We start from the raw sequence: 14,027 nt of genomic DNA on the forward strand, positions 1-14,027 counted from the left end.
CGTTTAATCAATACATATTTCTTAAAAAAAGTGTAACAAAATGTATAATTCATGATATTAGGAGTTTGAGATTTAAAAGTTTCAGCGAAAAAAGTTTGTATTAAAAAATGTCAGTATATTTTTAAAGTTCCTAATCTTAAAATAATAATAACTTCGAGTAAATTATTCTAATTATAATATAATTCAATTATAATATATTATAAATCAATAATTATTCTAAAAAAATTATCTAATTTTAATAATATTGTAAATAAAATTGACTTAGCTTAAAAAAATAACTTAATTACAAATATTTTTATGAAAGGAAAAATAAAAAAAAAATCAAAGATATACCTAATTATTGAAAATATAATAAAAAAGTTCTAAATTTGATTTTAAAAAAAGACCTTCCCTTGTGTCCGCGTATTGCTTGGTCCTTGGACCGAGCTGGATTTCTTGTCGGCGACGAGGCATCAACTAATTGGCGTATGGGCATATTTGCCAGGGTTGCTGTACTCAACTCCTTGAAAAAAAAGACCTTGTATAATTTCATTCGAAAAAAGGATGGAATAACATTTTCATAAACTCTATCATTTTTATTTTGGAAAGGAAAATATTGTGTTTTTAGACATGCTAGAAATGTCATTGAATTTGCAAGTTCATAACAGTAAGTGATACTATTTTTTGAAAAAGATTATTCAGTACAGAAGCACACGTTTGAGAGCAATTACAGTTAGTGTTATTATATACTCTAAACTTTATAAAAGTCTTGGGAAATTTTACATTTAACAGATAATATGAAAAAATCATAAACTTAAATAGGGTTTCAATAAATATTTTTACACATTTTATTAAAAAACTGTTTTTTAAAGTTTTCTACGTATCGTGGAGCACCAAAGGTTTGTATATTTAAAAAAAAGCATACTGCATACATTAAATAATTGCATCAAATGTTGCAGTTTTAAGAATTAATTTCTTCGTTTTAATTTATAGTATACTTGATAATTTATATTTGTATACTTTTAAAAAAACGCACATCGTATATTAAATATAGCTGCAATATACTAATTGCATCAAATATTCCAGATTACCCACTTAACTTTCTCTTAGTACTTTATAGAACCATCGTCATATTTTGAAAGTTCTATCATGAAAAAATAAATGTTTCATATAGAATATGTAGCAGAAATTCATGAATTATGCAAGCATTTTTTTTCTTTCACTTTCTTCAAGTGACTAGATTTATTTCAATTTTTAAATTTATTAATTAATATTTGTTTAAACTTTATACTTATTTAACATTGTTATTAAGTTTTTTATCTTTACTTTCATACTTTTCTGTCATTTTAACTTTCTAATTATTATGAAGATAAATTATGTATAAAAAGAAAATCTTCCCTGAAGTGTATATCTTAAGCTCATTTTAAATCAAACTGAGCTTTATATAGTCATAGGTTTCTGGAACTCTTCCTGTTTTAAAGTAGGTCTAAGTTTTCTTGTCTGTTTATTTTTCATCTCAACAATGAATATTTTGTTGAATGATCTGGTAACTATATTAAATTTTCGTAATTTTATTTTTTATTTGAAATTGCAATATTACTACAGTTTGCTCTTTTGGTAATGTAATAGAAAGTTTAAACTTTTCATAAATGAATCAAGAATATATATATTACTCTCTATTAAACCATTTTATCCATTTATACTTTAAATTAACTCTTTGCTATCTAATTTTAATATTATGTATTACATATACTCAATTAAAAATATTTTTTCTAATTCTTAGTATCATAGTTAATAGTTTGTTTAAAAATAAATTATTTTAAAGTATTTATAGTAGTTCTGTACATATAATGTAATCTTTTGTTAAAATTAATACTTAATAAATACGGTCATGACGTAAGCATGCAAAGATTTTGAACTTTTTATAAGAATTAACATATATTTATATAACCCTAATTGCTAATTTTTTTTTACCTTGAAACTGAATAAAAGATACATTTAAAGAAATAGAATCTTAAACATTGCAACAGGTTTGATATACTAACCTGAATTTGATTAATATAAATTTAATTCATTGATATATGTAAAGTTTTCTATGAATCAAGTTTTAAAATAGTCAAAATCTAACCTTGATGTAATAGCATTGATGTTCATTACATATTTAGGACATCTTTTACATTTTACATCTATAGATTTAACTTCAAATTATGTTAGTTCAACGGAAAATGCTTTTGGAACTTATATAAATTAAAATTACAAAATGCGCATTTCTTTTATAATTTTTATGTTTTGAAAATGTCTACATTTTTATTGTATTTCGAGTTGAAAGAGTTAAGATTTTAAATATGGCCCACTTTCATGTTATCACAATTTATTTATTTACATTACTTCTAACCTTAAAATGTTCTTTTTTACAGATTGCCAATGTAAAATTTAAGAAATAAGTTTGCCAAATTGCTCCAAAAATTTCTTCTCTTTGAAAATTTTGAAAATTTCTTATTCAGTTTTTATTCCAAAAAGCCACAACCCAAAACAATGCGCAAATATGCAAAAGCAATAACAATGCAAAAATTTTCCAATATGCAATTACTTAGCAAGTTTTATGCAGCTACTTTATGATTTATGCAGTCTTTTAAACATTTTTAATACATGTCTTGTATAAATATTATTTCGTATAAATATTATTCAATACTAATTATTACAGTATATTATTTTGTTTGTGATTTTATACATTTCAATAAGTTTTTATTTTTTATTATTTACTGATTTAACATAATTTATTTCATTTTAGGTCTTAATTCACTTAATTTGCAAAGTTTAACAGGACAGACAGTAAGTCCAAGCATTGGCTTGTCTAGTCCTGGGAGTAATACTTCAGGTTAGATAAACAATTATGTATTTTATTATTAATTAGCAAATTGATACAATTTAACAAATTTTAGAAAATTATTTTAATTCCATTTTGCTATTTTCAGACCTTAATACAGCTAGCTTACAGAGTATTGCTGCTTTAGCAAGCTTAACAAGCTCCTCTGGTTAGTATTACCCGCTTTTATATTATTTAATTAAGTCAAACTATTACTTAAGAGTGTATTTTGAAATTAATATATGTCAATAATTACACTGGGAACAAATTGTTTTTAATTTTCTGTTGCATGAAATTTTTATTAGATCTTAGATACAATTATAGCTGATTTCAAAACTGTAATCTGTTTCTGTCCCCAAGCTACGATTTGTTTAAATGGCATTTTTAGTCTATTTTTTGTTGAAATGTACAAACTTAGAAGCGTTATATATAACATGGAGTTGCGTAAATCGTGCGAAGAAGATCTAAGGGAGTTAGGGCGCATCATTCATATTGAAATTGCATTCAGTTATACCCGGAAACGTCATCATACGCCACTAGAGGTGTTTTCTAATTATGAAGTGTTTCTTTATGTGCTTTTAAAAAGAGCATGTCAGGAAAGCACCCCTATCAGTGTATAACGACATTTCCGGCATTTGGGTTTCTATGCAGTTTTAATCTTACTGGTGTGCCTAATAGAAGTTTGTCGCATCATTTACGCGATCCCCTGTTATATATATATATAACGTTTTAAGACTTGCACGTTTTGACAAAAAGTATAAAATGTCATTTTAAAAATAAATATGTTGCTTTAGAAACAAAACTAATTTCAGATTTGAAATCTCCTTACTCAAATTAGGCAAGATCAAGTATTTGTATGACTGAAATAAAAAAAAATTCCACAATGTATTTTTTCCGCAGCAACTATTTATTTTATAATCCCATACATTCTGAGTATTCGCAGTTATTAAACCATACCAGTTTCTTAATGCCAATTTACATTTAAAATATCATTAAATTTTTAAATTGGCTTAAAATGTTGGCTTTCAATTTATTAAAAAACGTCTAACATTTTTAATCTATCAATTCTAAGTTTTTGAGTACTCTCTGACGGTCTCATCTGTTTTATTAAAAGATAAAAGAGAATGAAGGCTCTTACATTGTTAAACTCTCTAAAGATAACACTTGAAAAAAAATAGCATTTCAACTTGCATTATCCACATAGCAAAACCAGATTTTAAATATTAATAGTTAGAAAAATAATGTAATTTACTAATTTCCCAAACCATCAAAATCTACTTAACATCATAATGTCCATGTACATCATACTTAACTGATTTAACTTAACTGATTTGATAAAATTCACCACATCAAAAATTTTAAATATAGAAATTCCAAATTTAATTCATGGTTAATTTTATAAAAAAATCCAACTGCTTGCAAACATTTAAAATTTGATATAATATTTAAAAAACCACGGTCCAATTTAATTATTGTATTGCTAAGAGTGCCATGAGCTTTAAAAAAAATCTCGGATCAAATGGCAGTAAAAAATACTGGCACTCATAATGCTGGTACTTTTTACTACAACATGTTACGGATCAAGACATTTGATACACAATACCGTAATTTTTACAATAATGATTACCGTAAAATCACTAAATCACTCTAATTAAATGAATATTACTGTGTAAAAATTACGGTAAAAATGGATTTTACGGAAGATTCACTCAAAGCTCCAGTACATTATACCGTAATTTAATCCCGTATTTTATATAGTTTGACTCAATTAAAAGTTATTAACTTTAGTTAAAACTTCTAATAATGTCTGTAAAATAAAATAGAGTTAATAAAATTTAGAGTTGAGTGTGAAATATAACGAAATAAAGTTATAAAAAAACCTAATATGCTAACATTAAAGTTAGACATTAAATAATCGCAATCTAAATTTAAATGAGAATTTCTAAACAATTAAATCAGTAAGAAAATTGAAACTATTTATTTTAAATAAGTTTTATAATTGTTTACTTTTCTGTAATTTCGCTATAGAAATAATAATAAATTCGTAACCGTTTAACTCTGTTGCTTTAATTAAAGTTGTTGTGAATTACAGGTCTGTCTCCAGTTTTAGTTCAAAACCTTGCTGCACTAGCTGCTGCTGGAAATACTTCTAATTCCTCCGGTCTTAGCTTACCCACCCATGGTACGTAAATGCTAGAATTTAAACTACTAAGCTTGTAAATTAGCTACTCAAAAAGCTTAATTCAGTTGTAACTATTAATTTTGAAGAAATTCTTAAAATTAATGCTTATTATGATAAGAAATAATGTCAATTAAGTCAAAATAAATTTCGAAGCTTGTTTAACTCCTGTTGTAATATGAAAATAAACATGGAGCACCATTTGCCAAGTAAAAAACCTAAAACTTTTGTTTCAGACGATGCTTTACAGTTTGATCAACATTCTCAGGTCTGAAAAAGTGAAACTCACTTGACAAAATTAATTATAGAAATATCGTATTGATAAATACTAGCTCTTGAAAATCAAATTATTCCAAATGCTACCCGTTTGTTTTGTCTCTAAAAACTCTTCTTTGAAAAAAAGTTAATTCACATTCCAGCTTATTTTCTAAAAGATATCTAAAAATCGTTTTACTTGTAAATCTAGAAACAAATTTGAATTTTTTTAAATTTGATTTCTAAGGATTGATTTATAAATGCCCTTTAATATTTTACTAAAAAAATGTTTAAAAATTTTCTTAAAAATAAGAATTTTTTGAAATTTCTAGGAAACTTTTTATCACATGGTGCCTAATAAAATATATTACTGTTGATTATCTTATACCATTTGTTGAGCATTAACTATCTCTAATTTCTAGTAATCTGAAAATGTATGTTATTAAAGAATAAGTTTATTGATCACAGAAAAAATAAATCTTAAATATATATTTTTTAAAATGTTTTAAACAATATTGAATACAGTTACTAAGAGAAAATCTGAAAAAAACTAATCATACTTACATGGTCAATGGAGTTAGACCCATGTAAAAGTTGTTACTTAATCTCCATCCTAAATATACAACTTTAAAAATATTTTCAAAAAAATTTAAAAATGTCGAAATTCTTTCATATTCGCTGTCGAAAATAAATATTCAAACGAGAAAAATACAAAAGTGTTAAAAAATCTAAAGAATCCTATTGATGAAAGACAGGATTAACAAAAATTAAAACAAACTTTACTATTTTTTTTGTTTTGCTTTTAATTTCTAATGACCAAGAAAAAGGTTAAATAGAACAAAAAGAAGAAGACTAGAGTCACTTCCAAATGAGTCCTCCTGCTTCTCAATATCTGGACATAAGTCCATGAAGAGACCCACGTCAAAGCAAGTGGCCCCATTCTATTACTTATCCAGAATCACATAGTTCACAAATAGGCTTGATTTTCACATCTACGCGAAGCAGATGGGTGGCATTGACCTTTCATTACTTAAAGAACGATTTGTTTTCTGCTTTGGGTAATATTTCTTGGCACTGGAAAGTCTCAGATATCAATGGTAGTTCGATGGAACTAATTAATTGGATGATTGCTTGAAAATGTATGGAAAATTCTGCTGCTTTTTTTTTTTCAAATTTATGAACAATAACTACTTTAAAGCCATGCATGTGGCCACCAATCTACCGTCTGAGCGGTGTAAAAGTAGATCAACTTCTTAGTGGTGCACCCTTTGTAACTCCTCTGGCGGCTAAGTGATCTACAACTCTGAGGTCTCATTGTTTTGCGTCCGTGAAACCTGATCTTCTACAGTGGAATGTCTCATTTCTCTGGATCCGTGAAACTTGAGCTTTTACAGTGGAATGTCTCATTTCTCTGGATCCGTGAAACTTGAGCTTTTACAGTGGAATGCCTCATTGCTCTGGGTCCGAGAAACTTGAGCTTCTACAGTGAAATGTCTCATTGCTCTGAGTCCGTGGAATGCCGGTGGTTTATCCCGATCCTAGGAAATCCAGATTCAACAGTCTCTTTTTGAAATTCCGATTATTTGAGAGACGGAAGTTATTTGAAGATGTTTCTGGTAATCGCCTTTCACCGATTCTCAATTCACTCCGGCAATCAAACAAGTTTCGGTGTTTACCTTCCTCCACAATAGTGATAACATTTTTTCATTTTCTTTCTTAAATATCAATATACGATCCTTAATGTAAGTATAGTTTTGGCGTCATTTTTGAAAAGGATTCTTTAAATGTATTTTAAAAACCATGATTACTGAACACTCAGTATAAAGATACCTGATAACAGTGGGTTCGATGACTTATTAAATTTTCATAATATTACTCTAAATATTTAAAGAAAATTATATTATTTTTATACTTTCTTTGAAATTCAAATTTCATAAATAACTGGGACTTCATAATGTTTACGAGACAAGAATTTAACCATTAAGAGCACCGTTGTAGTAATTTCTTATGTCAATAGATTCGTTCCTCCTTGTATTTCTTTGATTAGTAGATATATAAATTCGTTCTAATATTAGTAAACATTCACTCTCTATACACTGTTTCAAATTTGCCCCCTGACTTTGATAGCCTGCAATTTATGATATACGTTACACAGTTTCCAAATTTTAATGACCTAAAATACTCGCCAATCCTTCTAAATAAAACAATATCCAAACCATTTAACCAAGATATTAAAATGCTGCACAACAAAAATTTTAAATTCTAACAAAAAAATTTTCGTTAAAATAAATTAAGGTTATTCAATAATTATTTATTTTTGCAAATATTCTATTTAAATTTGGAATATGTTTGTAGAATGTAAAAATAATATGGTGTTTTTTACAAGCTAATACTTTTTTCATTGAGCGGGAAAGTGTATTTCATTTTATCACTTCTTTCATTCCAGGAAATAATTCCAATACAAATTCTTCTTTAAGTGGAATAAATTCTTTGAGCCCTGTTACAAGTATGGCACTAGGAATAACAAACTCATCACTAAGCAGTTTATCTGCAGTGAATGGGTAAGTTCTTTTAATAATACATTTTATAAGCAATTCTAATGAAACTTATTTCTTCAAATCAATCATAAAATTTTCAAAGAAAAGAATATAAAAATTTATTCTTTTCATTGGGTGTAAGAGTTTAATAAACATTTCATTTCGAAAAAACTTTTCAAAAATCAATTTTTTTTTTTAATTATGCCTAATTAAAAACTTTAATAAACATCACTATCTAACAAACAAATCTTTATGATCAAATTTGATATTCTCATAATACTTTTTTATATCAAAAAATAAGACCCAAAAATTTAAAAAAATTATAAAATCTTAGTAGTAATAATTTAAATATATTTTACATATTACTCAGTAGCGAGCAGAAACGGGGTAAAATGTTAAAATGTGTTTGTATTTACGTGATTCTTTTACTATACATATATTGGATACAATTTAATTATTACTTTAAACATAAATAACAATAGTAAATGATAAGCTATAAAGGGAAAATGTGATTTATTTTCATTCCTTTATAACATCAACTTTAAAGATTTTTCTGAATCTTTAAAGATACATTATAATTTTGCCACACTATGCTATAAAAATTTTTTAAAATGCTACTATTTATGAAAATTTGTCCAAAATAAATTAAATTGCTAGATTTGCCAACCAGTTAGCAAGTATTGTATTTATTCAATTCAGAATATTTTTTTACACAACAGAAAAATTGTTAAAAACCTATTTTCACAGTTACAATTCACTCACTAATAATCAAATTGGCAGTGCATGTTTATTGTTCACTGTTCAAAAATATTTAAGAAAAAAAAATTTAAATTTTTAAAGATATACAATACACTGCCGGAAATATTGGGCACAACGTTGAATCATTATATAGGTACCTTGAACCATAATATGAAACAAACCATAATATGATACTGTAACCTTAAATGCTAAACTGAAACAAGCGTTAGTTCGAGTTGAACTATGGTAACGAGTAATCAAATTTAAAAAATAGGATATTAAATTTTTAACTTAGCTTCATATTCAGATCACAATAATTTTTAATGATATCTTTAGCAAACTCCAAAATTTCTAACATTATACGGTTTTAATAATTTTATCTGAAGTTATTGCATCACGTAAAGCAAAAAGCTGTAAAGTGATAAGATTAATCACATTTGTTTTAATTTAATAATCTTTAAACTGTATATGTTTCACTAACAAGACTTCTTCTGTTTAAAGAATTGGTGGAAAAACTGCTTTGACAACTAATGGAGCTTCTTTAGATGCTTTGACACAAGCATATTCTGGCTTGCAACCTTATTCTGGTTTGTATACATTTCTTCTTTAATATACTTCTCAAAGCCTGCACTCTTTTACAATGTATATACTAACTATAGATTAAATGATTATATATGAGCCCATCATTTGTCTATAGCACCCCTAAGACTAAGTTAAAATGTAAGCAACTTGATTAAAATAGAAACTAGATAAAAAAACTTAATCCACTTGGCTAAAATCAATGTAACTAGGTTAGAACTGAGGCAGCTAGTTTAAAATCCGAACAACTAAGTCGAAATTAGAACTTAATCGAATTATAAAAATATATATGGTTTAAAGTAAAGCATTTCTAGTTAAAATAAAGCATTACGTTTAGATCAGGTGTGGCTCCAAGTAAAAATGATTTGATCCGAAGTCGCAGTTAAAATACTGTCGTCATTTCAGTTTAAGTATCAAACAGTGGGTCAAAAAAGTTTTAATATGTGCTTCAAGGTGCGCATTTTAAAAGGCACAATCAAAAGGTATAATTTAAATTTAATCAGAAGATTAAATTTAAAAATTCCATTATTTCTTATAATAAATCCCACAGCTATTGCATACTTCTACATTTTAAAAGCATTGTTTTAGGACAATAATTTATTACCTGAATTAGTTTCGTTTAGAAGTAAGTTTATCTTAACCCTTTCGTCACAACCCGCTCCGCTGAAGTGACTTCACCCTTTCATCACGGCAGCCCGCTCCGCTGAAGTGACTTCACCCCTACAAAAAAATAAGATGTTTTGATGTTGACAGATGTAAGAATATACACCTGAGGTAGAAAATGAGATTATGTTTTGCGCTGAGAATAGCATCATTAATAAACCCCAATTTCAACCTCATTCACACTTCACAAAACCAACCTCATATATAACTCAGAAATAATTTTAGTTTAGATCCGGAGAAATTATTCACACCTCAAATATACGTATTTGCTTGAAGTGTAGGAAAAATAATCCATACACTTCAAAAACAACCTCGCTAAACTGGTTGCTCTAAAGTAGATTTCCATCAACCTCAAGTGTGAATAAAGCAACTTCACAACCTTGGGAGGTTGATCTTTTAAGGTTGTTTTTAAAATCAACTTCGAATAAACATCAAGTCAACTTTGACATCTCACAACAACCTCATATATGCCTTAAAAATATCATCGATTTTTGTAAAGGAACTGAACGGTGCACCACGTTCCGCAAAATGCGTACTTTGCATGGCGGCAAGCTAATGTTTGGAGACTTGAAATGATCTTTGGAAATTTTGCAAAAATTAAATAAAAATGCAAATTGGGATCATTCAAAAATATCTTAATAATTTAATTCAGCATGAGAAATTCTAAAACAAATGTCAATACACAAACCCACTTCATAGTTTTTACACTAGTTTCTTGTCGTTTGTAATGCAAGTGGCGCACTTTCTATTTCCGTTTTTTTTCCATAGATCTATAAGCCGAAGGAAAATGTCTTTCTGACTTGCAAAACATATAACACACTTTAAATATATACTTTTGGTAGTATTAATCCAATATAGATCAATGAAATAATAGCCTTCAGCAGTTTGAAGCAAATTGAACCTTTCATCAAATGGTATAATGCTGATGTCGGCTAAATACGACGCCGTAAATAACCTACCTAACCTTAATAGGGCATACGGCGTAATGATACAAACAATTTACAACAATTATTCAATGATACAAACAAATAAGTTACACAATAATTCACCACTAAAAGTGAGTTGGTGGCAAATACAAAATTAAATCTATAGTAAACAAATCATAGAAAAGTTAGTCATGCAAGGGGATAAAACATCAGTATAAGGCAACCAAGTATAAAAGATGATTTCAAAAATGAGAAAAAAGAACCTTGCAAAAGTAAAAGCTAAGCACTTGCTAATCTTAATGTTTTAAATTTTATTCAAGAAATGAATGGATACGTTAAGTCACTATTATTTAAGTTCGTAATGTGACAAGCAAGCAGTATCGTTAGTTTTTTTGTTTTTTTTTCTTTTGTATATTTGAACTGTTATGATATTTTTTTTTATTTCTCGTTATCAAAGCTAATTTTGTTTATTTAAATCACAAATATGTTATTCTTATTTATTTATCTCCTTATGAAATAGTATTTTTCTAATTCTATTATATCGATCATTATAACTCATTATCGGTCAATACGTTGAGCTTCAAAAAACACATTAGGTGTGGTGCATTGAGACTGTTAAACACATAACTTAAAACTGGAATAGCTTTTCTAACATAAAAGTGTTCAGTAATGAACCCCTTTATAGAACCCTTGTCATAAACTCAAAAAGTAGCACTTCATTTGGAATTATGAATACACTAAAATTTAGAGTGATCAATATTATACCAGTTGAGGTCACTAGATAAAAAGACGTTATTAAAACTTGGCAAATCGTTCAAGAAGGTATGATTGAAACCTGTTTGATTTCCTTATAAAAGTGGAGGGTAGTGAAAGGTTTTTAAGAAAATCTTCAAACTCAATTCAGATATTAAACTGGTTTTACAATGCTCAACTTTGCTATAATTGGACAGTTTAGTTTTATATTATCAATTTTATAAAATATAAATCAAATTTTTCTTCTGAAATTTTTACAGATATTTTCTTTTTCCTCCCTAAAATTGTTAATTCTCTTTTATTTTTACGTAGCATATATTATTAAAACTAAACTCAGTGGCGCGACAGCCCATAGAGGGCCAAGGCCTGCTTTTCTTGACCTTGGGCTCTGGGGTGCAGGAGCAGATGTTCCGGTTAGGTGGTCAGCCGAAAGTGAAACTCCCAGTGTTTAGCTCCCAAGCATGCTTGGTACTCATTTATCGACCCACTGAAGGGATGAAGCCACCGGGCGTCAGCATATATTATTACAAAAATTAGTTTAAACTTTTCTTGAATGCTTAATTTTTGTATTAGATATTTTAGTTTTAATTTGTTTAACCCCATTAGGACAGGCGAAAGAGGAAAAACACTTCCCCTTGCCCATAAACTCAGAGTAGAGCTAATACTAGTTTCAATACAGGAGTACCGAATTGAGATCACGTCCGGTGATATTTGGCCGTTGGAGTCAGAAAAGCTCGTTTTATAATTGATACCCTGATTCGTGAAGGGTAAATCGAGTGATCGCATACATGTGATCACAGTCCTGAAATGCTTAAACTGTTTCAAGACCGTGATTACGTACTTCTTTTGCGAGTCCTCTACTGGTTGAACACCTTAAGAGTTCAGATAAATCCAAAAATTGCCTGTTGCATTATTAAAAAAATTTTAATTATTATAATAATCTGCGGTAATAATAATTAATAAAATTTATTTTTCCAGCTTTACCATTTGCACAATTAGGTCTTCAAACTCCGAATCCTGCTGGAAAACAAATTGAAGGTATTTATATTTTTTTATTCTTTTTCTGACTTGAGTATTTTGTCTGTTTAAAAGTAATCTTTTTTTTTTTTTTTTTTGAAAAATTCATTTAAACTAATTTTTCTGATTTTTCATGCTAGTCAATGACGTTTAAAATATATTTTAAAATAATATACCCCGCTCAAGCTTATGTTCTTAATTAATTTCTATTGAAGCTTAGGTTACTCCTATATAAATTAAATTCACCATGAGCCAACTTGAAAATTGCCATTATGTATCACACAGTTTCATCCATGTTGTAAAGTTAGCAAAAGTAATATCAGCCTAATATTTTTTTATTATTTTTTCCATATATATTTTCGACATATCAAAATATCTCATAATTTACTAAGCAATTGAAAGTTATTTTTTATGCCTAAAAAAGTGTGAAAATTTAAAATATCAAAATAATAGTCAATATTCACGTCAAACGACACAAAAAAAATTATATAAAAAATGATTCTGATTTACAATATATTCTAAGAATTTCATCTGAGAATTAAAATGCATTAAAAACTATTATGACCAAAATATAATACTTTCTATTAAAAAAAACGCTCTATAGTATGATTTTATTAATGAAACTATTCAAAATTATATTCTGGTTATTTTTATTGAAATGTAGTTTCACTGATACATCTTTTTTTTACCTCTTGTTGACAATCAAAATTTATTGTTTATTATTAAAAACTGCAAATATTTAAATTTTTCAGGTCCAGAGGGAGCAAATTTGTTTATATACCATTTACCACAAGAGTTTAATGATACTGATTTAGCCCAAACTTTTATGCCATTTGGTAATGTCATTTCCGCCAAAGTTTTTATTGACAAACAGACCAATCTTAGCAAATGCTTTGGTAAGTATATTTCATTAAATTGTGATTTAATGACTGTGACAAATTTGTTTCATAATTCTTTCACAATTGCATTGATTTTCATACTTTCTTCCTTCAAATATTTTAATAAGAAGAAATAAATTTTATTTCATCCACTAACTTATTAAACATTGATTGAAATTTTTTCAATTCTTAAAATTTGTTTTTCTCTTAAATGCTCCCATAATGCATTTCGTTAATTTCATTAATTTATTCTATACGTAAGGCAAAACGGCATGAATAGAAATATGCCGCAAAAATGCATTATGTTTGTGCACGCTGTGCTCTATATAAATATTTTTTTTATTATTCACCCTTTGACACAGAACTTTTATTAACCATATTTTTCATGCTTTTTTCATTATTTTGTATTAATTTAGGTCAAAATAAGTTCAAAATATTATATTTAGCATTTGAATAATTTTTGGTTATGAAATACAGCATACATGTCTTTTTCTACGTTCGGGTAAAAACACGCAAACACGGTTCAGTTTTAAACAGCAATTGCACTTATTAGCAATTATTTATATCTAAGAGAAACAGTTACTCATCATTGAAATGTCTTTAATTTACTAATAATAATACTATCGATAATTGTTTGAAAATGGAAAACAATTTCAA

At 27.5% G+C, this 14,027-nt stretch overlaps 1 protein-coding gene across 7 annotated transcripts in view; it reads left to right on the forward strand.

Annotated features, from left to right (window-relative positions):
* The window catches only part of LOC107455088 (CUGBP Elav-like family member 2), a 751,728-nt gene that overhangs the window by 726,582 nt on the left and 11,119 nt on the right, over positions 1–14,027 (forward strand). For all 7 annotated transcript variants that reach the window (XM_043046908.2, XM_071187614.1, XM_016072524.4 and 4 more), the window contains 7 exons: positions 2,771–2,857; positions 2,955–3,014; positions 4,938–5,027; positions 7,726–7,840; positions 9,056–9,141; positions 12,454–12,513; positions 13,245–13,388. In XM_043046908.2, coding sequence (XP_042902842.2) covers positions 2,771–2,857; positions 2,955–3,014; positions 4,938–5,027; positions 7,726–7,840; positions 9,056–9,141; positions 12,454–12,513; positions 13,245–13,388 — 642 coding nt within the window. The remainder of the gene's footprint in view (positions 1–2,770; positions 2,858–2,954; positions 3,015–4,937; positions 5,028–7,725; positions 7,841–9,055; positions 9,142–12,453; positions 12,514–13,244; positions 13,389–14,027) is intronic.

This window comes from Parasteatoda tepidariorum, chromosome X1, assembly GCF_043381705.1.
Source record: "Parasteatoda tepidariorum isolate YZ-2023 chromosome X1, CAS_Ptep_4.0, whole genome shotgun sequence".
In the NCBI taxonomy this organism is placed as follows: Eukaryota; Metazoa; Arthropoda; class Arachnida; order Araneae; family Theridiidae; genus Parasteatoda; species Parasteatoda tepidariorum.